We start from the raw sequence: 21,976 nt of genomic DNA on the forward strand, positions 1-21,976 counted from the left end.
CTCACGACTCACGAGCTGATAGATTTTCATAAAATCCTAGGAATTCGAGTGAAGTTGGGTGAGAGCCATTTTACAGAAAGACAAGACATCGATTTCAAAATTGAAAAATAGAAAAATCAACCCAAGTCGGGTAAAAAGGCAGTCATACATGAAGAGAAAGTGGGGTTTCGACATGGTAACTCGGTTAAAGAAAACTCGGTCTTCCGGGTCGGAGACTACTATTTCTTACTTTTCCTCGCCATCCCTAGAGCTACAAACCCTATGGTGCCTACGAAATTCATCTACAAACACGTTATCTACTACGGGAACTGCAGAAAGGACCGAGATATCTACCCATCTCGACAACTCTTTGGGTACCTTGGATGACATTCTCGAGACAATTGAACGAGACATATAAAAGAGATATACCTATATTATAAAACAAAAATTATCACTATAAGTCAGAAACTCATCACTACAAGTCAGAAACAAGCAGAAAGCCTTTTTTCAGACAAAAAGAATCAACAGCAAACACAGAGGGAGCATCTCTGGAAAAAGAAAAATGAAATTGTCTCCCAAAGCCAAAAAATTTTATTTAGGAGCATCAAAACACACAAAGGAAACAACTACAGTATCACAGTAGTGCAGTAAACCAAAAAAAAAATACGAAAGAACCAACTTCCATGAAAGTACGAAAAGGAAAAAAGCTACGAAAACAACAAATCCAAAAACAGCAACAGCAACAAACAAGATTTTACGTTTATGCAAGATTTCAGTCCTAAAAAATACACAAAAAGTTCACAAAAAAACAAGGCCAACCACATAGTGAATGTAGACAGGAAAAAAAAAGAAAAGATACAAAACCAACCTGGAGGAAGAAACGAAGGACACCTGCAAACAGCAAAAAGCAAACAAACGATCCTAACGCCTCAAGGAGCAGCACGATAAAACGCTCAGCACTAGAAAGAAAACACAAGAAGGAAGTTCTTTGTAGAGAGAAAACAAAAGAAGAAAGCTTGAGAGAAGAAAAGCTTAAGACAGAATAAGAGGAAACGAAAAAAGAAGAGTGAGAAGAGGGAGAGGTATTTATAAGACCCATGGGGCAAAAATGTAAAACCCCTCCCTCATTCAATGACGTGCACGGTTACCAATGTAACCGCACCCAACATGTTAAAATTGAAACCCAACAGATGCGACGGTTGACGTTTTAAAATCACGTCGGGTTTCCAACTTGAAGACAGAGACCTAAAAATCCCGACGTGATAATCCTACTTACCAACACCTGTCCAACTTCTCATATGCTTGAGTACGACCTGAGTAAAAGGTCGGACTCAAACAAGGACACTGTTCATACCCTGGCTTAAAACTTAAGCCAGGCCCAAAACAGAAAAAGCCCATAAGAGAGTTATCAAGTAGCCGACCTCTTAAGAGGTTGGACAGAATGCTAACAAGTGATAACTCCCTCCTGAAGGAGTTAAACCTAATCCTTACGATCTCTCACCCACTTTTAGAAGAGATATCTTAACAACCCCTAAATAAAGGGGACGATTACCTGCAGACAAAGGTGAAACTACTCCAATGGTGGTTATTGGCTCATCACCTATAAATACACTGATACCTCTCAGGTATACTTAAGATCCAATCTACTATAAACCTGCTTGTACCCTTGCTAACTTAAGTATTGGAGTGTCTTGCAGGTACTATCTCCCATCTCCTCACTAAGAACTCGGACGGCGACCACTTAACACAAGACAAGTCGAGCGCTGTCTCACAAGGAGTCTGGACCTCACGTTTAGGCTTAAATACGACCCAGTTTCAAGTAACTCCCAAAACAACCATTATCCATAAGTAAAATTGAGACTTGAGAACTTTAAGCGTAAAATCTATATTATTAACAATCCTTAACACTAAATTCGAAATTTAACTTTTATAAAATAAATTTTGCTACTAACTATTTATAAAAAATACAAAAATATAAAAGTTTTATCAGTTGAAACTTTTTATGACATTAAGAATAAAATATTCTTTTATTTCTTAATATTTAGGCTAAATCTTAATTTCGTCTCTAATATTCAAAACATTCTATTTTTATTCTAAATATTTTATTTTATTTTATTTTAATCTTCTAATTAAAATTAAAGTTTTTATTTTAAAAATAAGTATTTTCATCTCTTATTATATTTTTTCTCTTATTATTCTGTTATTTTGCAACAACTGGCTATTATAATTACGATTTTTGTTGTTATGTATAAAAAAATTAAAATCAAAGAAAGAATATTTTAAAAGAAAAATTTTAATTTTAATTAAAAACCTAAAATAAAATAAAATATTTTAAATAAAAATAAAACATTTTAAATGTTTGAGCATAAAATTAAGATGATTAAATCAGTACTGTACACTAACATTAAATACACATACGTTTACTTTTGTCTCTAAAGTTATTTCTTTTTATATTCTTATAACCTAAGAAAAACATTTATTAATTTGGTTTTAGTCTGAAAAATAAATGTTATTTTTGTTTATTATAATATTATTACACAAATAATAAAAATATTTGATAACTAAAATAAATTAATAAATATTAAATAAAATAATTTTAATTATTTTGTTTGTCTTCTTAATTTTATTGCACAAATAATAGCTTCCTCTGTTACTCCGTCCTAAAATGGTGAAATGTCAACGTATATGATACAATTTGAAGGAGAAGATACCTCAGTCACAAAAGAAATTCATTTACTCCACATACATCACCCTAATCAATTATTGGACACTAAAAAAATACACTCCTAAGAAACAAACACCGCCATCCACAAAGAGCTATCACTGTCATCACCCTAACAAATGAAGTAGACAAACTTCTCCAATTCCCAACCACTTTTTACTCAAAAATTATCACAGGAAGACCAAAACCTAAATAAATAAATAAATAAGTAACAATCAAAACCAAACACAACCTAAAGCATAACCACATAATAATAATTCTTACTATTATTAGTCACACTACTGCTCACTTATCTTCTTGAACCCCAATCATGGACAAGCGAACCACCACCACCATCACTCACACTCCATCACCGTCGCTGTCGCCACCACCACCATCATCGCAGCTTGTTTTCTATGCTCCTCCGCTCTCCCCCGCTCAAATTGCGATCCTTAATACCCCGCCGCCGCCTTTTCCGGGCGGTTCGAGCTCCTTCGACCTCTCTCCCCTCGAATTCCTCCTCGCCATCGTTGCCATGGTCACACTGCCCGCCGTAATCTACACCTTTATCTTCGCCTACGGCTGCCCGTCTTGCCGCCGGCAACCGGAGCGAAATTCCGGCGAGCATTCCAGTGAGTCCCGCGACGGGGACAGCGTCATCGCCACCGCTGTTGCTGAATTTCGGTACCAGAAGGACTCTCACGTGAAGGAGATCGGCGGCGAGTGTCCGGTATGCTTGTCGGCTTTCGCCGACGGCGAGAAACTCCGGCAACTTAGCGATTGTAAGCATTCGTTTCACGCTGATTGCATCAACTTGTGGCTCAGCAACCACACGAATTGCCCAATTTGCCGCTCCATCGTCGCCGGCGCTGGCAGAAAGCGCCCCAGTTCATCTGCTCCGGCAAGAGATCATCATGATTTTCATCAAGGTCTTCCTGATGCATCCGGTTTGGTATGAACATTTAATTTCTTTTCTTGCCTTTTTTATTTTTCAAAATTCCTTTAATATATAGAAAATGTTGTGAGTTTTAATTTTAAAGGTGTGTAGTGGAATTTGAAATTGGATATAGAGGAAAAAAAAGAAAAATGAAAAAAAAAAAAGAAAAGGATGAAAGTTTGTTAGGGAAATATATAAAATCACACCGTCCAAAAGTTTGTATATGAATATAATGTCCTAAGGGATAAATCATAAATGATATAGTTGATACTTGATAGTTCAACGAAGCAATGATAAACTTTATTTAGCAATTGAATAATTGATTTAATTAGCAAAATATCTGTATGTATGCATGTGTATTAGTATCGTACTGATGCTCGTCTTGCATTGAGCATTTTTTTTTTTAAACAAAGTAAAGGAAGAGAAACGAAAACAGAAACACAAAGCAAATAGAAATTAAGAAATTATATAAAAGTAGGTTTAGAAGAACCGCAATCACTCATTATAGTTGAAATTATAGAACCATATCAGAATCTAATTGTGCACCTCGTTTTACTATCAAGTCTGCAATTTTATTAGTATTCCTTTGAATTAGAACAAAATGGACAACCCATGTTCTTGTTGCTTTAGTTCAAAATTTCTTCTCTGTATGATCTTTCGGCACTTTTCAATTATTAACTAGAAAGAACTGCACACTAAATAGCAAAAAGTTCAGCTCTCAATATATTAACTTCTGAAACTTGACTAGAACACCCTCTAATTAAACATCAAAATCTAGCTCTTGCAACATCTTCAAAAAAGTTCCTATCAAAATTTAATTTGACAAACCTAACTTGAGAATGTGTCCACATATAGATAAAGGAGTTGGACACAAAACAAGACATGACAGTAAAGCAGCCGATATAAATTCTGTTACCAAATAACGAGAACGATAAACATCTTTTATGACAGAAGATATAGTTTCTATCGTTAACTAAATCATTCCAATCTAGCCAAATGCTCCAAAGGCCTACAAGGAAAGTGAATTGACGCATACTCTCAGTTCCATTGGAACCAACGAAAAATGAGTGATAGTTTTGAAAGAAGGAAATGTTAGAACTCCCAATTGACTCCATACATCACAGGTTCGATTACAATCCTGAAGACAGTGAAAAATTGTTTCCAATCGATGCTAACATCTTTGAAAAGAATCTATGGGAGCGAGACATAATTGAAATCTAAAAATAGTTGTTTGCAATGCTTGGGGAAAATGGTCAACCAAACGAGGTGAATTTTTCCTGAAATTCTCAGTTTCCACACTCAGTTCTAATTTATCGATAAATCACATGAATTATCTCGACCAAATAACCAAGAATATCCTCCTTTAGCAGAACAAATTTTGAAAGACGAATGTCTCTACCACCAACCAGGGCCAAGTTTCGATGCAACAAAGATTTGATGTCCCATAGTGTCGTTTTCCAATTCAGCATCCATCATTGTCGTCAATCTATTTAGATGCCACTCAAAATCGTAAAAAAATCCCTTACTCGCAATTGAGTGTTAGTTAGATATATGAATTACATCATTTCTTTCGCCATCACAATCAGAGTTAGAAAAACAAAATGAATCTGCAAGAGATTCTCCATTCCAAACAAAACCATCTCTTAAAATATTAGCTGCTTTGAGAATTGCTTTCCAAGTAGGAGAAACTGCCACCGCAACCTTAATATCAAATAAATTTATCATGATGTTAAAGAAATTATGAGACCAATTTGTCAAGAGCAACATTCATAATCCAAGAATATTTGAAGGCTAAGCCTACTTACCTCTTAGAAGTGGTGAGGATCTTCCAAGAAGTTAACTGCAAACCACAAGATTACTTACCACTCCACACAAAATGCCCTATAGTTTTGTTAATCTCATGACAAATAATATTCGAAAAGAAGGTTACTTGCTTCCTGTATACTAGTATAGAAGCAATGACCGACTTGACTAGACGGATTTGACCAGCTCTATTAAAAACGCTATCCTTCCAAGAGTTCAATATAATTGGACTTCATCAATAATATCATTAAAGATTGATCTTGATACTTTAGCACCAAGATCAGAGGAACACTAAGATAATTCCCAATTAATTAGCAAAACGTATGGTTGATATACTTGCGAAGATCTCTTTTCTATGTTTGGATACATTTTGAGAACAAAGAGCTCTGAATTGTCAAAATTCACCTTTATGCCTGAAACTTTAAGTAACTAATTACACTTGAGTTTTCTTGGCTTTACAAAATAAAATAAAATCATTTGCAAACATAAGATGTGATTGTGATATATAAGGTCCTCCTCAAAAAATAGCAACAGAATCCAACTACTTATGCTGAAGAAATATCATCCGTCAAACCTACAACTCCTTGATTTGTAATGTCTATCTATAGAGTAGTGGCTTCTCTTAAGGTGTTAAATCCACATGAAGGTAGTTCGTGGCTCAAGGAGTGAATATCTTCAATAATTACATCTATCTTCCAGCAATCATTCCCACTCTTGATTCCCTCTGATTCGGCCTTATGCGTTCTTGATCACAATTGCAAACGACCTTGTCCCCTTCTTTTCAGAGAAAGCAGCATCAACGTTAACTTTCAACCACTCTTTTGGGGGCGCTCTCCACACTACTGGTAATATTCTTACTGTTGCTCTTTCTTTCTGTTTTGGATTATTTGCTTCTTTTGTATTATTATACTCTAATGTTAGGACTGCTGCATTTGCTATAGCTATGTCTGGTTGACTATGATTGAAAATTACTGCGTTTTTTATTTTCCAAATGGCCCATATAAGTTAATCTGTTCTGCTCCAGCTCTCCTGTATCCCCTCGTTGACCTCCTTTTTTAATTTCTGTAGCCTCTCCAACAACCATTCTCTGATAGAGTGGACCGTGGTAATTCAGTTTGATTATTGTGTTTTTAGGTGAAAACAACAGTGGGAATCAACCAAAGTCAGTTGAAATCAAGGTATTTTTTTTTTCTTTTCTTTTTCGGCCCACCACCAGAGTAATTATTATTGTCGAGGCACGATGACTAATCATTCATTATTTCAATGAGTAAAACAGCAGGTTCATTTGTAGGCATCTCATGGGCTTATTAAGATTGGATTTCATGGGTTTGATGATTTGTGATGCTTGGTGATCGTGTTTCAATTCATTCTAGAGATAAAGTAATTGAATTCATGTTTGGAACGTTGACTTTGTAGTAGTAGCACTGTAGAACCAAAATTTTGGCCATTGCCTTTTTGACCAAGTTTGAAAAAGATGAAAGAATTCTCTACGCATTTAGTACTTGATTAACGGGCCATATAATTGATTATCACTACCTAAAATTGCAAGAACATATAAATAAATATGATTATTTGACTGTGATAATTGATTACCAAGTTTGGTAATGAATTACTCTGAACCTCATATCATAAAATTGTCAAAATGCATATTTTTTGTGGTGTGTGATAAATTCCAAACAACCATAATCACTCAAAAGATTATTCAAAAAATTCTATAGTGTGGATTGTTAAAAACATTAACACCAAAAGATCTATGTGTCGTACATAGTTGTACGATACGTGATGGGCAGCACCGGATGTCAGTTTTAGTTTTTGCATGTAGTATACTGTTACCACCTGAGCCTTCTAATAGATTTTGAAGAGCCGGAGAGGTAGGAGATTTTGCCACTATCTCTCGCTCTCACGGCCTCACCGCAAAATCATCATCTTCGCCGATCTGCGTCGCAGCTTGTCCATCAGCCTCTTCGCCGTTCTTCCTTCCGGTAAGAAGATTGGAACCATTATTATAGCAAGAAAGTTGTTAAAGGTGCTGATTAGTTTTACTGATTAATGATGATGATGATATGATTGTGGGTGTTGTTGCTGAAGAAGCACTATTACTTGTATTGTTGTTTTTAAATAAGGATAATTAAACAAAATAGTTCAGCGTGTGTGTGCCTCTTGTGCCATTGATGAATTTGAATTATAGAATGAAAAAGTGAGCTGCTATATAAACAACTAATATTGTGCCTCTTTTATTTTTTTCGATTTTTTCTTTATTCTTTTGAAAATTCACTAATATCCGAATATCCAGCTATACAAGACCCCGTTACCCGTTGCAGAGACGAGACGGAAACGGAGAGGACTTTTGGACGCGGGGGCAGAAGGTAGGGGCATGTCCCCGCCCTCGTAGAGACGTTTCCATCTTATCTCATTTAGAGTGCTAATTAATATTTTAGAATTTATATTTTTTAAAATTTAAATTTTATTTTAGAGAGTAGATGTGATCTTTTATTTTTGAATAGTTTTTTTTAATATTTATTTTTGATCTCACTTATAAAATAAATAATAAAAAATCACACTTTATTTTTTAAAATAAAATTTAAATTTTAGAAAATCCAATGCCAATGTTTTAATAGTGTTCAATTCCAAACTTGTTTTATTTTTTTCTTTGCTAATGGGCCGTGTTTTTTTAATTCCAGGCTAAGATTTTTTCGAGCCATGTTAGAGACTATAAACCAGCATTCCAAAAATTTTGTTAGAAAAAAATATATATGTGAAAAAAGATTATAATCGCCTCGTTATAATAATGTACATATAAAATAATGGGTAGTGCTAGGAAATCAATGGCCTAAGTGTACAATGTGTACAACGGACTAAATCTTTAAGCTAATTTTGGGGTTCACCAAGGACCGAACTCAGATCTAAAACTCTAATATCATATCATGAAACCACTTATCTCAAAAGCGTAATCTAATAGGACAATGTAACACTAATTATTATATCTCTAATACTTCCTAAACCTCCATTGTACACATTGTACGCTTAAGCCATTGGCTCCCTATACTTTCCCTAAAATAATTTATGAGCCCCGCTAAGAAGCTAACCAATCATCCCAAAAGTTTAAGTTGATTTTGGAGTTCACCAAAAATCAAATTTTTGATCTTTTAAAACTAGAGTTTTGATACTATGTCATCATGATACCACTCATCCCAAGAGTTTAAACGGATGAAAAAAGGTAACATTAATGGTTATATTTTTAATTCATTCATAAACCTCCATTGTACACATCGTACAAATATTCCATTAACTTCCTATATTTTCTCATTATGTATTTATGTAAAAAGAATTATGTCATTAAATATGAAGACAAGGTTAAAAATTATTGTATTATATAAAATTAATCAATTGAGATTAAAAAAAGTAAAATAAAAAAATAAACAAATAATTAAAAAAAACAACAATAATAATCATCATCTTATCAGTGGGTAACAAACTTAATTAGGGTAAATTGGCATATAATAACATTAAGTAATCATGATGACAAAATTTCTATCTCTCAAGTTCACAATTTTTATTATTTTAGTCTTTTAAATTTAAAATTATTTATACTGATTTTGTGATATCCAATTCTAAATATTATATTGGTCTTTGGATCTTTTCTAGCACTTGAATAAGCAAATTAAATATTAAATTAGCTTTAAACTTGCCATATTGAATACAAAGCTAAACAAAAAAAAAATGAGAAGAAAAAGAAGAATGGATCACACTAGTGTAAAAATTTACTTCATACAGATTTTATATAGATATTTTGTTGTGGTTAAAATTAATAACATGTGTCTTTTTTCTTTTGTTAGAGAGAATTCCAATATAAATGCAAAGACTCTGATTATAATATAGTACAACTATTTGCAGATTATTAAATATTAATTAGTAACTCCGTTTAAAAATGGTTGAAGCAGTTAAAAATTGTTAAAATTTATTACATTTTTTTTATACAACGACCATGGTTTTCTCCGTTTGAATTATTAACTCAAGTTTATTTCTTTTTTCTTTTTTTAATGTAATATACTAATAGATTAAATAAATTATAATTATATGACAGTAAAATAATACATATTTAACCATTTAAATAATAATAACACGTTTTTTATTTTTTTTTTTACGTTTTTATTCACAACTTTTTAAATGATAATTATAAAGAAATAATATTCATATGATATATAAAAAATTGTTAAATATTTATTTATAAGTATATATTAAAAAATAATTATTATAACTTGTATTGTTAATTTGTTATAAATATTTTAACATTTTATTAGTTTGCTTTCTTTTCATTCTTACATGATGAAAATAATTAAACATGTTAAACAAAATTAAGATACTATTACATTTATGTTTAATTTTTATTAATTAATAGAAACTATTCTAACATGATATATAACTTAGTTAAAGTATATGAATTATATTTTTTTTCATTAAAATTATATTGTCTTCACTAATGAAGGATAGTTTTAATTTTACTTCAAATAATTTTTCAAATTTATATATTCAACTATTAAATTTTTAATACAAGATTTCAAACAACTTAATAAAATTAGATAGCCAAATTTTTACCTTTTAATTTAAATACAATTTTCAGCCAAGAAATATATTTTTTATATGTAACAAAATCATATATCATTCATTACGTGATAATGTCAAGTATGATTCATTTGTTATTAGCAACAACAAAGATTTTCAGGTGCTGTTCTATTGTCGCCATCAGTTTTTTGAGGTAAAGACTCTGAAATTATTGGCAAAACTTGTTGATGTGGCATCCAGTTCTAGAGGTTTGAATAGGAATCTCCACTCTAAAGGACATCCAGCCTGCTCTAATTCCATGTCTGTTGGCTTCGGGACAAGAAATACGCAAAATGCAGGAGGTGTATCTAAATTTCAGGTCGGTTAGTACTTTTAGGATAAAGAAGAAGTCGTGTTCAGTGTGAAGACCTATAGCATTCGCCGTGGTGTTGAGTACAAGGTATTGGAATCGGATCATCGCAAATACTATAACAAGGGCAAAAAATTCGGGGACGAGTGCACATAGCTCATCCGGATTAACCTCCGTCAGCGCAAAAGTATTTGAGTTATTAAAGTAATTTGTCCAATTTATTTAAAGCAAAATTATCCAAAAAATTAAGAATATTATTTTTGCATGCTGATTGTTTGTTAAAAATAAAATAAATTCAGCTAATATTAAATTAGTATTATTTTTGTCAATTATTCTTTTTAAGTTATCCGAATAAATTTAATTAAAAATAATGTCTTAACTGTTATTTTTAAAAAATTATTCTTAATTTATATCTAAAATTATTTTATTTTATATATGGTATAAACGATGTTCTGTAATAATTTTTATTTAATACCATATTAGAAAGAACTTTAACACAAGTAATCTTTTAATTTCCAAAAATTTCGTTTTACTATTCTGTAACAAAAATAATAGTTTCTAACTATACTTTAATAATTACAAAGTTTATTTTCTCTTTCTTACATTATTATAATATTTACATCACTCAAGCTATGTGTTGCATAGTGTATTAGTGTATGAATAAAAAAGTATATCTTTAAATTTATATGATTTGTTGTTCTGTACATTATAATTCACCAAGAAAAATTTATATGATGTGTAAATTATTTTATCTCTCCTCATTTTTTTAAATTATTTTGTCTTTCCTTGTTTTAGAGTTCAAATGAAAAAATGTCATTTAGTATTGTTTCTAACATAACAAATTAAAACTAGCTCAACATTCTGTTTATTGACTCAATGTTAGAAAAAGTTTGGACCAATATAATGTTTAGAACTGAATCTTAAAAATTAATATAGTAAATTTTAAATATGAGATACTAAAATGATAAAAATGATAAATCTCAAAAATTATAATAGAGATTTAGTATAATATTAACCAAATTTTAGAATAAACCACAACAATAATTGATATTTAATTAATAATTATGTTGTGAAAGCAATTATCTATATATCTCACTGTTTGCCGAGCCAAGACATTCAATTCAATTTAATTTAGTATATAAAACACGGTTGCATGGTCATTTGGGAGAGCCAACTTCATTGTCTTTGATACGATGGAAATCACGTAATCAGTTGAAGAAAAAATAAAAAATTGAAATTGATTCTCATAATCCCATTCTACCTCTGAAAGCTAGCAATAGGCATTAGTAGTCAAAGAATGGAATAACACAAGTTACAAATCGTCAATGCATTTAACTTGATATAATTGAATTATTATTATTGTTGTTAATAACTTGTTTGTATTTTATTTGATTAATTTAATTTTTATTTTCCATTCTCAATTGATTAATTTTTATATATTACAAAACGTTTATCATTGTCTTTAAATTTAACAACATAATTTTTCTCACATAAGTAAATTATTTTAAGGATGAGGACAACTCAATATATCATTACAATCAGAAAATTATAATTTTCTTCCATATATAATTATTAAGTTTTTTTATAAAAAAACATTTTATTAGGGGACTATAAAAACTAAACATGCTCCTCAAATGGAATGCTGGTTCTGCAACATGGTCCAATAAACATTTTGGTCCCAAATTGTAGAACACGGCCCATTAGAAAAAAAAATAAAAGTGAGCCTTGGATTTAGTATTATTAGTTACAGTCTAATAAAAAAAACAAGTTAGGTTGGCCTAGTAGTTAGTTCATTAGTCCGTTTAAGCAAATGTTGGGAGTTCAAATCCCGCCTTGTACATGCAGTAATTTATTGGCCAATGAAAAATCCTTACCGCGACGAATTAGTCTTTAACCTGTATTAGTCCTTAACCTGTTGGGTTGGGGAATATCGTGAAAAATCAAAATAAAAAAAATTCTAATAAAAAAGAAAAGTTTTAGACATTTTTTGTACATTTGTAGTAGGTTATTGCAGTTGTTGCAGGATACATGCTTAAAAGATTTACACAGTAATTAACAATTTATCGGATGATAATTATACGTTGGTAATATAAACTTTTTTGTATTGTTTATTGTTTAAAATGCTTACTTAATTAGGTCCGTTGCAAAAAATAATACAACTAGTACTTCTAATAAATGACCAAAAAGACAAAAAATTAGTCATACTAGTTAAAAAAAAAAAAGAATATTACTCAATAAAACAATGCGATATCACATTAAAAGGGAAGAAAAAAGGAACAAAAAACATGCGTGCCCCCTACCCCACTAATACTCTACTACAGGTAATAATTTTAATAATAATAGTATTAGTAGTAGTAAATAATTACATTATTGACTAATAATAAATAATTATAATTTGAATAATATATGTAATTTTTTAAAATAATATTAATTTGAATAATTTCAAATTTTTTCAAGCTTTTTGTACAACGTTCAGTTTCTTTACAATTTCAATAATATATAATTTGAATAACATATGTCATTTTTTTAAATAATATTTTGAATGTCTGAATAAATTTATAAAAAATTATAGAATAATATCCTAGATTCTTAATAAATTGTTAGTCAAAATATTTTAATCGTTACCAAATTAATAGTAATTCAATTTCTAAAATAATATTACGTCCGACAAATCAGTTTTTATATCAGACTATATAAAATAAAAGATCATAGATTAATTTAATGAATCAAATTTGTTTAATATTAACTTATTCGATTAAATGTTTATTACGAATCAAATTGTGATATCATTAAAAAATATAAAGCAAAAAAATTATATCTAAATAGTATAAAAGAAATAGTGATTGTATTATTATTTTCTTAAATTGTATTATTAATATTAATATTGTTAATAATCGTATGACTTTTATTACTAATAATAACAATATAATGAATTCAATTAGTATTGATTACTAATAACGTTAGTATTACTATTATAGTAATAATTAATGTTATTAATATCATACATATGAATAATATCAATAGTGAGTAATATTAACATTATAATTATTTATTATTAGTCAATAATGTAATTATTTACTACTACTACTACTATTATTATTATTATTATTATTATTATTATTATTATTATTATTATTATTACGTGTAGTAGAATATTAGCGGGGTGGGGACACGCATGCTTTTTTATTCCTTTTTTCTTCTCTCTTAATGTGAAACGGCATTGTTTTATTGAGTAATATTTTTTTTTTAAATTAGCAGGACTAATTTTTTGTTCTTTTGGTAATTCATTAGAAGTATTAGTTGTATCATTTTTTGTAATAGACCTAATTAAGTAAGCATTTCAAACAATAAACAATACAAAAGAAGCCTATATTATCAAGGCATAATTATCATCGGATAAATTACTAATTACTATATATCCAAGCATGTATCCTGCAGCAACTGCAACAACTTGAAAAGGGATTGAATTTTAACTTTTTTTTTTAATATTAATTTGTCTTTTTAAATAAATTTCAGGAGATATTTTTATATTTGTCTCATAATAAATCAAGAGTCATTTTCTTTTTATCTCATAATAATTCAGGAGATATTTTTCACTACAGAAACAGAATGAATAGAAGAGAAAGAGAGAATCACACTCAAATGTATCCTGGTTCAGCTGCTAAGTGCAATGCATCCTACATCCAGTCTTCATCACAACATTGACGGAATTTCACTAAAATCATCAGATTACAAACACCAATTCTTCCCTAGGATCTACCCAATCCTATCTGGGACAAATCCAGATTCTAACCCAATCTGAACTTGACTTGGGCTCTCATCAAGCTTTCAACTGCAAAGTGCTAACCCAACTTGTAAGGAAATTTCTATAGAATCATGACACACAACTATTGGATGACTTTTCTAGTCATAGTGTCAAAGGAATGAGAAGAAGGTGAGGAAGATGAGTGAGAGTGAATATGTATGTGAGTGTGAGCTTGAGTTGGAGGATTTTTGGGTATGGGGGTTCGGTTGCTTCTACGGTTAGTGAGTTTCTTTCTCATGTTAAAGGAAGAAAAATGGAGAAAGAGAAGATAAAGAAAGTGCCGAAGAAAGTTGAAAGTGGAGAGAGGTTAACTCATCATAAATGCTTAGTAGAAGATATCTCTTTTAAAGCAATCAGCATTAATGAAAAAACGATTTTCAATAAGAAATTTAAAAATAAAAAAGGAATAACTGAAAATACCTTTCCTTGAAAAGTGGGAGGAGTTCTAGGATAAAGATTTGATTTGATAAAACTTCCCTATTGAAAGATATGATGTGAAAACCTTCTCAAAATAAAATATTTGAAAAAATAAAACAAAATTTATGATGCCCAAAAGATAATGAGCCAATATCATAGAGTGGGCCCACAGGTGGTTAAACGGGCTTGAGTCCAAGGTACCAAATTTCAGTCTCTCCCTGTTTAATGACTTGTTCATCACTTACCCAGATTTGTCTCCCTGCTGCCTAAGAGACAAAAACACACAAAAATATTAAATTCACATTTTTTCAACAGAGCACAAATTCATCATCCCTAAACTATTTCTCAATGCATAAAATCTGTCTTCACACAGAGGTTTAGTGAAAATATCAACAAGTTGCTCTTCGGATTTAACAAATTTGATATCAATAGTACCCTTTTGCACATGTTCCCTAATAGAATGATATCTAACTTCAATGTACTCGGTTCTAGAGTGCAATACATGATTTTTTTGAAATATTTATTGCACTCATGTTGTCACAAAATAAAGGTATACTATGGATTTTCAATTTATAATCCTCTAATTGAGTTTTGAGCCATAAAAGTTGAGAACAACAAGCAGCCGCGGATATGTATTCGACTTCAGCCATGGAAAGTGCAACAGTGGCTTGTTTCTTGCTTGACCACATGTTAAGAGAACTTGCAAGGAAGCAACACATTCCGGAAGTGCTCCTTCTATCCACTCGGTCTCCGACATAATCTGCATCACAAAACCTACTGCACAAAATTCATTAGACTTAGTATATCATAAGCCAAGATCACATGTGCCTTTAATGTATCTAATGATTCTTTTAATGGCCGAAAGATAGGATTCTTTTGGGTGAGATTGAAACCTTGAACATACACCCACACTTTATACAGTATCCGGACTAGAGGAAGTAAGATACATAAGTGATCCTATCATCCCTCTATACCTAGTCTCATCCACATCTTTGCCATTTTCATCCTTATCAAGTTTAGTGTTTGGATGCATAGGAGTTTCCATTGGTTTGGAATTTTCTAGGCCAAATTTCTTGATTAACTCTTTGGCATAATTTCCTTAGTGAATAAAGATACCACTAGGAGTTTGTTTGATTTGAAGACCAGAAAAGAAATTTAATTCTCCCATCAAACTCATTTCAAAGTCGCTAGTCATAAGTTTTCCAAACTCTTCACACAAGAATTCATTGGCCAAACCAAACACAATGTCATCCACATAAACTTGAACAAATAATATATCATCATTAGATTCCTTTATAAACAAAGTAGTATCAGTGGTACCCCTTTGAAAATTATTTTCCAACAAGAAGGCACTAAACCTTTCATACCAAGCTCTAGGAGCTTGCCTAAGGCCATAAAGAGCCTTTGAAAGTTTAAAAGCATGATTTGAAAATTCTTTACTTTCAAAACCATGGGATTGAGTCACAAATACTTTCCTATCTATAAAACCATTAAGAAAAGCACATTTGACATCCATTTGATACATTTTAAAGCCTTTGTGGGCAGCATAGGCAAAAAGCAACCTAATTGCTTCCATTGTAGCTACCGGGATGAATGACTCATCAAAGTCAGTGCCTTCCTCTTGGTCGTAACCTTGGGCCACTTGTCTAGCCTTGTTACGAACACACTACCATCCTCACCCAATTTATTTTTGAAAATCCATTTTGTGCCGATTACCTTTTTACCATGTGGATTTGGTACAAGGGTCCAAACCTCATTCTTTTCAAATTGTGCAAGCTCTTCCTCCATGGATTTAACCTATGAGGGGTCTTCAAGTGCTTGCTACACATTAAGAGGTTCTAATTAGGACAAAAAGGCAACATTAATTGGCTCTATTTGCTTCTTGCTTGAGGATCAAGTGGTCATGCCTTCAGAAGGATCACTAATGATGAATTCATGAGGGTAATCCTTCAAAAATTTCCATTCACGTGGCCTTTGAATAATGGTTTTGCTTTGACTAGTTTTAGTTTGCAACTCAATTCTAGGTTCTCTAACTTGTTCAGGAGACAAAACAGAAATGTCTCTTCCTTCCTAACGAGATATTTCTGGACAAATAAATTCAATGATTGGGATAGACTTGGAGTTTTCTTGATTGGCTTGATGGCTCATATTAGCTTCACTACCTGCATCATCATCTAAAAGAACACTGGAAATAGAATTAGAATCACAAAAAGACACATGTATGGATTTCTCAATAGTTCTATGTTCTTTGAGGTAAACTCTAAATGCTTTGCTAGTGGCGGAGTATCCAACAAACATTCCTTCATAAGATTTTGGATTAAATTTTTCAAGATTTTCTTTAATGTTAAGCACAAAACATTTGCATCCAAATATATGAAAATACTTAAAATTGGGAGGTTCCTTTCTAAAGCTCATATAGAGTTTTCTTTAAACATTTTATAATGATGGTTCCATTGAGAATATAACAAGCTGTGTTTACAGCTTCAACCCACAAAAATTTGGAACATCATTTTCACAAAGTATTACCTTAGTTATTTCTTAAAGGCTTCTATTCCTTCTTTCAATAATCCCATTTTGTTGAGGTGTTCTAGGGCAAGAAAAGTGATGAGCTATTCCAAATTTATCACAAAAATTTTCAAAATCTTGGTTTTCAAATCCCTTATCATGATCACTCAAGTGAGCAATTTTTAAATCTTTTTCATTTTGAATCCTTTTACAAAGAGAAGAGAAAGCATGGAATGCGTCCTTTTGTGGGCTAAGAAAAGAACCTAACAAAATCTAGAGTAATCATCCACCACAACCAAACCATAATGTTTACCTCCAAACTTTGACTTCTAGTTGGACCAAAAAGATCAATGGGTAACTTTTTTAATGGCCTTTTAGTGGAAATTTCATCTTTTGGTTTAAAAAATGATCTTACTTATTTGCCTAGTTGACAAGCATCACAAGTAATATCTTTATCAAATTTAATATTAGGAATTCCTCTAACCAAATTTTTCTTCACAAGCTTAGAAATTTGGTACATGCTAGCATGTCCAAATTTCTTATACTAAAGCCATTTTTCAGATTCAAGAGAGGTAAAACAAGTTACTTTTTGATCCTTTAAGTCCTCTAAAGTTAATCCATACACATTATTGCACCTTTTAGCTTTAAATAAAATATCTCTGGATTTTCACAAATAACCAAGCAGTCCAATTTTCTAAAAATAACCATATATCCAAGATCACACAATTGGCTAATGCTTAGTAGATTGTGCTTCAATCCATCAACAAGCAACACATCATTAATGAAAGAAGAGAAGTTCTTACCTACTTTACCTATGACCACTATTTTACCTTTTCCAAAGTTACCGAAAGTAACAAAGCCTCCATCATACTCATCAAGCTTGATGAAGAATGTTGACTTTCCGGTCATATACCTAGAGCACCCACTATCCATATATCACATGTTTTCTTTTCTTTTGGATGCTAGGCAAACCTACAAAAAACTTAAGTAACCTTTGTAACACCCTACCATACAGAGTCTTATGCTTAAGTCATAATTCAGAGATGGCAAGGTATTACGACCTCTAAAATAAAAATTTAGTACATATAGTAGTAGGAATGATTGATTATAACTAGGAGCCTTTGTAGAAAAAGGGGTAAACAAAAACCATCGCAACTCTAAAGCGCAGCACTCCGATCGACAACGTAACGAATAAGGATAAACCAACGCGAGATTATATATATACAAAGGAGTGTCAAAAACAGGAATATCAAGACTCAAAATCCGGCTGCGAAGATAACCGGTCCGAGCATAGCAATATATACATATGATAAAATAAGGAAAACCCCAAAGGAAACCCAAAGGGACACAAATACATAAACCTATTCTCCAAAATCTCCCATAAGAGGAGTCATCACAGTTTGTATTATTTAATGGAGATAAAAGTATCTAAACAAAACATATAAACCAAAACATAGCCCCGAGAACAAAGGATCTTCGCAAATCTAGAAGTCTCCAGCATGCCTCAGCGGGAAACCTCACGTCCTGCATCTGAAAACCACAAAATCCGCATGGGTGAGAACCAGAGGTCCCCAGCATGGTAACAGCTTCCACATATATAATACATAATAATGGAGGAAAGCCGAAGGCAATCCTAAAACTTCCTCCAGATAATATCAAAGCTTATAAACAAACTAAACCATAAAGGGCATCTGACTAAAGATTCTTCAGTCTAACTAATACTTCCCTTTCCAATTCCTTCAAACCTCCCAACCACCAGTAGGAGTATAAAGTAGCAAACACAGTTATATCAAGCAAGAAATATACAATTAGGAACAAGTAAGGCATTTAGATAATTAGCAAGTAATATGCAGTCAAATAGGCAATCTCAAACAATTCACATAATATGCATATGATGAATGTCTGTCCCTAGTGGCTGATGATATCATCTGTCGGTTATAGAGCCAACCCGACGAGTCCTGGTAGCTAACCATTGGACTGTCCTTCTGTCACGCATCCCCAACTCGAGTTATACTCAACATAAACTTGATCATAATCATGATCTATATCCATCACCCTCACTGGTGAATATTTACGGGGGCAAGCTCATCCGGGTCTTTCACAGTGCTCGGCCACACTTATGACATAGGGTCAACAGAGCATCAAGTCTCAACCTGGAGCACGTGGTGGCTAGCCACTGCTACTACCCAGGGAAACTCGTATCTCCGATAGTGGAAGTGCAAATCACAATTATCAATAATTCAGCATAAACATGCATGAATTCTCATCCATGGATCAACATCCATATCAGCCATTCCGGCTCACGGTTAAATCCATAACCAGCCAATATTCATAGCATACACAGCTATTCCGGCTCACGGTTAAATCCATAACCGGCCAATATTCATAGCATACACAGCTATTCCGGCTCACGGTTCAATCCAGAACCAGCCAATATATAAACAATTACGGCCCTTCGGCCAATGGCATAACCAGCACTTCCACCACCATCCTCCGCATCTCACATAATCATGCTTGATCCTCAATGATCATTCATTTTTCCCTTGCTTCATTCGCAAGTTACCTCATTCTCTAGCCCCTTTTTAATAGCTAGGCATGTCATATTGATTTAAGATATGAGTGGTGAGATCGGAGGCTTAGAAGTATGAAATTTGGCTTTTAAAACTCAAAAATCAACTTTGGGATGAAAACAGGTCCACGCGTACGCGCACTCCATGCGCACGCGTGGATGGCCTCAAAAACTCATCGACGCGCAAGTGTCATGCACGCTAACGCGTGGATTAAAAATTTGCCAATCGGCGCGTACGCGTCAACCACGCGTACGCGTGAGTGTTCTCGTGCCCCAGGCACAACACCGACACAGTTCTGGCATAACTCTCTGGAAAATGGCTGGGCATTGGGTGCAGCACAATCGGACATAACTTTCTCATTTTAAATCGTTTTTCACCCGTTCTTCGAACGGCATGGACATCCCGGATCCAATTTCATTTCTAAACAGATTTGGCACAAAACAGAGATCCGTAGTCCAAGTTATGTCCCACCAAAGTATGCCCAAAAACCATGTTTTTCATAAAAACCACAAAGTGCCATTTTCAAAACAAGCCATTTCCAACTCTTTTCAAAATCAATCAAAACATGCCAATTTCATCCCTTTTCTTTGAAATCAATCAAAATATATCAAATTCAACATCAAGCCTCCTCTACTCACACATTGAGACTTTACCACAAATTACAGAATCACTATCTCATCATTTTAACCCACTTCACCCAAGTGGCTCAAACTCAAACATATTGACATATCAAATACTCTTTCTCATGCCAATTATCAACAACACCAATTCCACTAAATCATCATTGTACACAATCAATATCATACTCACCATAAACATGGTTCGACCCACAATTCAACCATAACTAATCATCAAGCATATATCACAACATGCATATTTCTCATACCCCATACCACCAAGGCATCATTAATCATCATTACATATATGACCACATCATATATATCAATAATTCAACAACATCAACAATTCAATGCCTATCTTAGGGCCTCTAGCCTAAGTATTTCCTACCACATTACATATTAGATACGGGAAACCGAAACCATACCTTAGCCGATTTTCCCAAGCTCAACCGGAGCACTTCCAAACCACTTATCCACAAGCTCTCAAGGCCTCAATACCTCCAAGAACAGATTTTTCACCACCAAATCCCTTTTTCAATCTTTTCAAAATCACCAATTAAGCTCCAATATTCACATATACACAACCTAAGCCACAACCATCATACCCATACACAACATCTCAAAACCCAAACATCATAAAATCACAAATCACACTAGGGTTGAGAATCTTAGCACACCCAAGGTCCAAGGAGACAAGATTAACCTTCTCCTTCAAGAGAGTTGGGTCCTATAACATCAAAGAACCCAAAATCTCAACATTTCACCCATGAAACTCGAAAATAGGGGCTGGGATTTCGAACAGAAACTTGTGGCTTACCTCAAGATTGATTGTATGGGTTTTGTAGAGCTCTCCGCGATGAACGCGTGGCCACAAACGGAGCGGCAATCGGAGCTCTAGATCAAAAGTTATGGTGGTTTGAAGATCAACCAAGGGAGAGAACTTGAGAGAGTGTTCTTCCTCCCTTTCTCTCAAATTTCAGCGTGTTTGAGTGTGTTGTGAGGAGAGAGAGTGCTAAAAACTAGGGTTTTGATTTAGTTTAGTTGGGCCAAGGGCCCACTTTGGTCCGGTTGGCCCGGTTTGGCCCGTTCGGTCCAATCTTGGTCCGAATTCTATAAAATTGGTACCGAAATTCTCGTCTCAACCTCCTCTATCATATTTAGCCACAAAAATCACATTTTGGGCTTTCTAGAATAAATTCTCATTTATGGGTTAATTAGCCGTTAATTAACCAGGTTTTACATTCTACCCACCTAATTGGGAATTTTGCCCACAAAATTCAAATGCAATTACCTGAGAATAAATGCGGATAATCCGTTCGCATCTCCGATTCGAGTTCCCAAGTGTGTTCCTCAACACCGCCTCGACTCCATGCCACTTTGACTAATGAAACCTCTTTTCCACGCAACCGTTTGATACTAGTATCATCAATTCTGACTGGAGCCACTGGAAGCGTCAAATCTTCCCTTAACTGAACCGACTCAGGTTCCAACACATGGCTAGCATCAGGAGTGTACTTCCGAAGCTGCGACACGTGAAACACATCGTGCAGATTCGAAAGATGAGGTGGTAGAGCCATCCGATACGCCACCGGTCCAATCCTCTCCAGGATTTGAAATGGACCAATGTATCGAGGATTCAACTTCTTTGCCTTAATCGCCCTACCTACTCCCGTGGTCGGAGTAACCTTAAGGAAAACATGATCTCCTTCCTCAAATTCTAAGGGCTT

General features: G+C 33.1%; 1 protein-coding gene across 2 annotated transcripts; it reads left to right on the forward strand.

The window, feature by feature from the left end:
• The first annotated feature begins 2,701 nt into the window (after positions 1-2,701).
• LOC114925594 (RING-H2 finger protein ATL33-like) lies at positions 2,702-7,641 on the forward strand. 2 transcript variants are annotated; one of them, XM_072218740.1, is made up of 4 exons: positions 2,702-3,632; positions 6,067-6,265; positions 6,555-6,598; positions 6,700-7,005. In XM_072218740.1, the coding sequence occupies exons 1-2, from the start codon at positions 3,012-3,014 to the stop codon at positions 6,100-6,102; spliced, it is 657 nt and encodes a 218-aa protein (XP_072074841.1). In that variant the 5' UTR covers positions 2,702-3,011; the 3' UTR covers positions 6,103-6,265; positions 6,555-6,598; positions 6,700-7,005. The 2 variants fall into 2 exon arrangements, with proteins under 2 accessions (XP_072074841.1, XP_072074843.1); XM_072218742.1 differs by having other exon boundaries at positions 6,206-6,265; positions 6,555-7,641.
• The last annotated feature ends 14,335 nt before the right edge of the window (positions 7,642-21,976 follow it).

This window comes from Arachis hypogaea, chromosome 2 (genome assembly GCF_003086295.3).
Source record: "Arachis hypogaea cultivar Tifrunner chromosome 2, arahy.Tifrunner.gnm2.J5K5, whole genome shotgun sequence".
Taxonomy (NCBI): domain Eukaryota; kingdom Viridiplantae; phylum Streptophyta; class Magnoliopsida; order Fabales; family Fabaceae; genus Arachis; species Arachis hypogaea.

Bases quoted from the DNA above. Each gene is read 5' to 3' on its own strand.
- LOC114925594 (XM_072218740.1), top strand. From the start codon at position 3,012: ATGGACAAGCGAACCACCACCACCATCACTCACACTCCATCACCGTCG. The intron at 3,633-6,066 runs GTATGAACATTT...ATCCACATGAAG, and splicing joins TTCCTGATGCATCCGGTTTG to GTAGTTCGTGGCTCAAGGAG.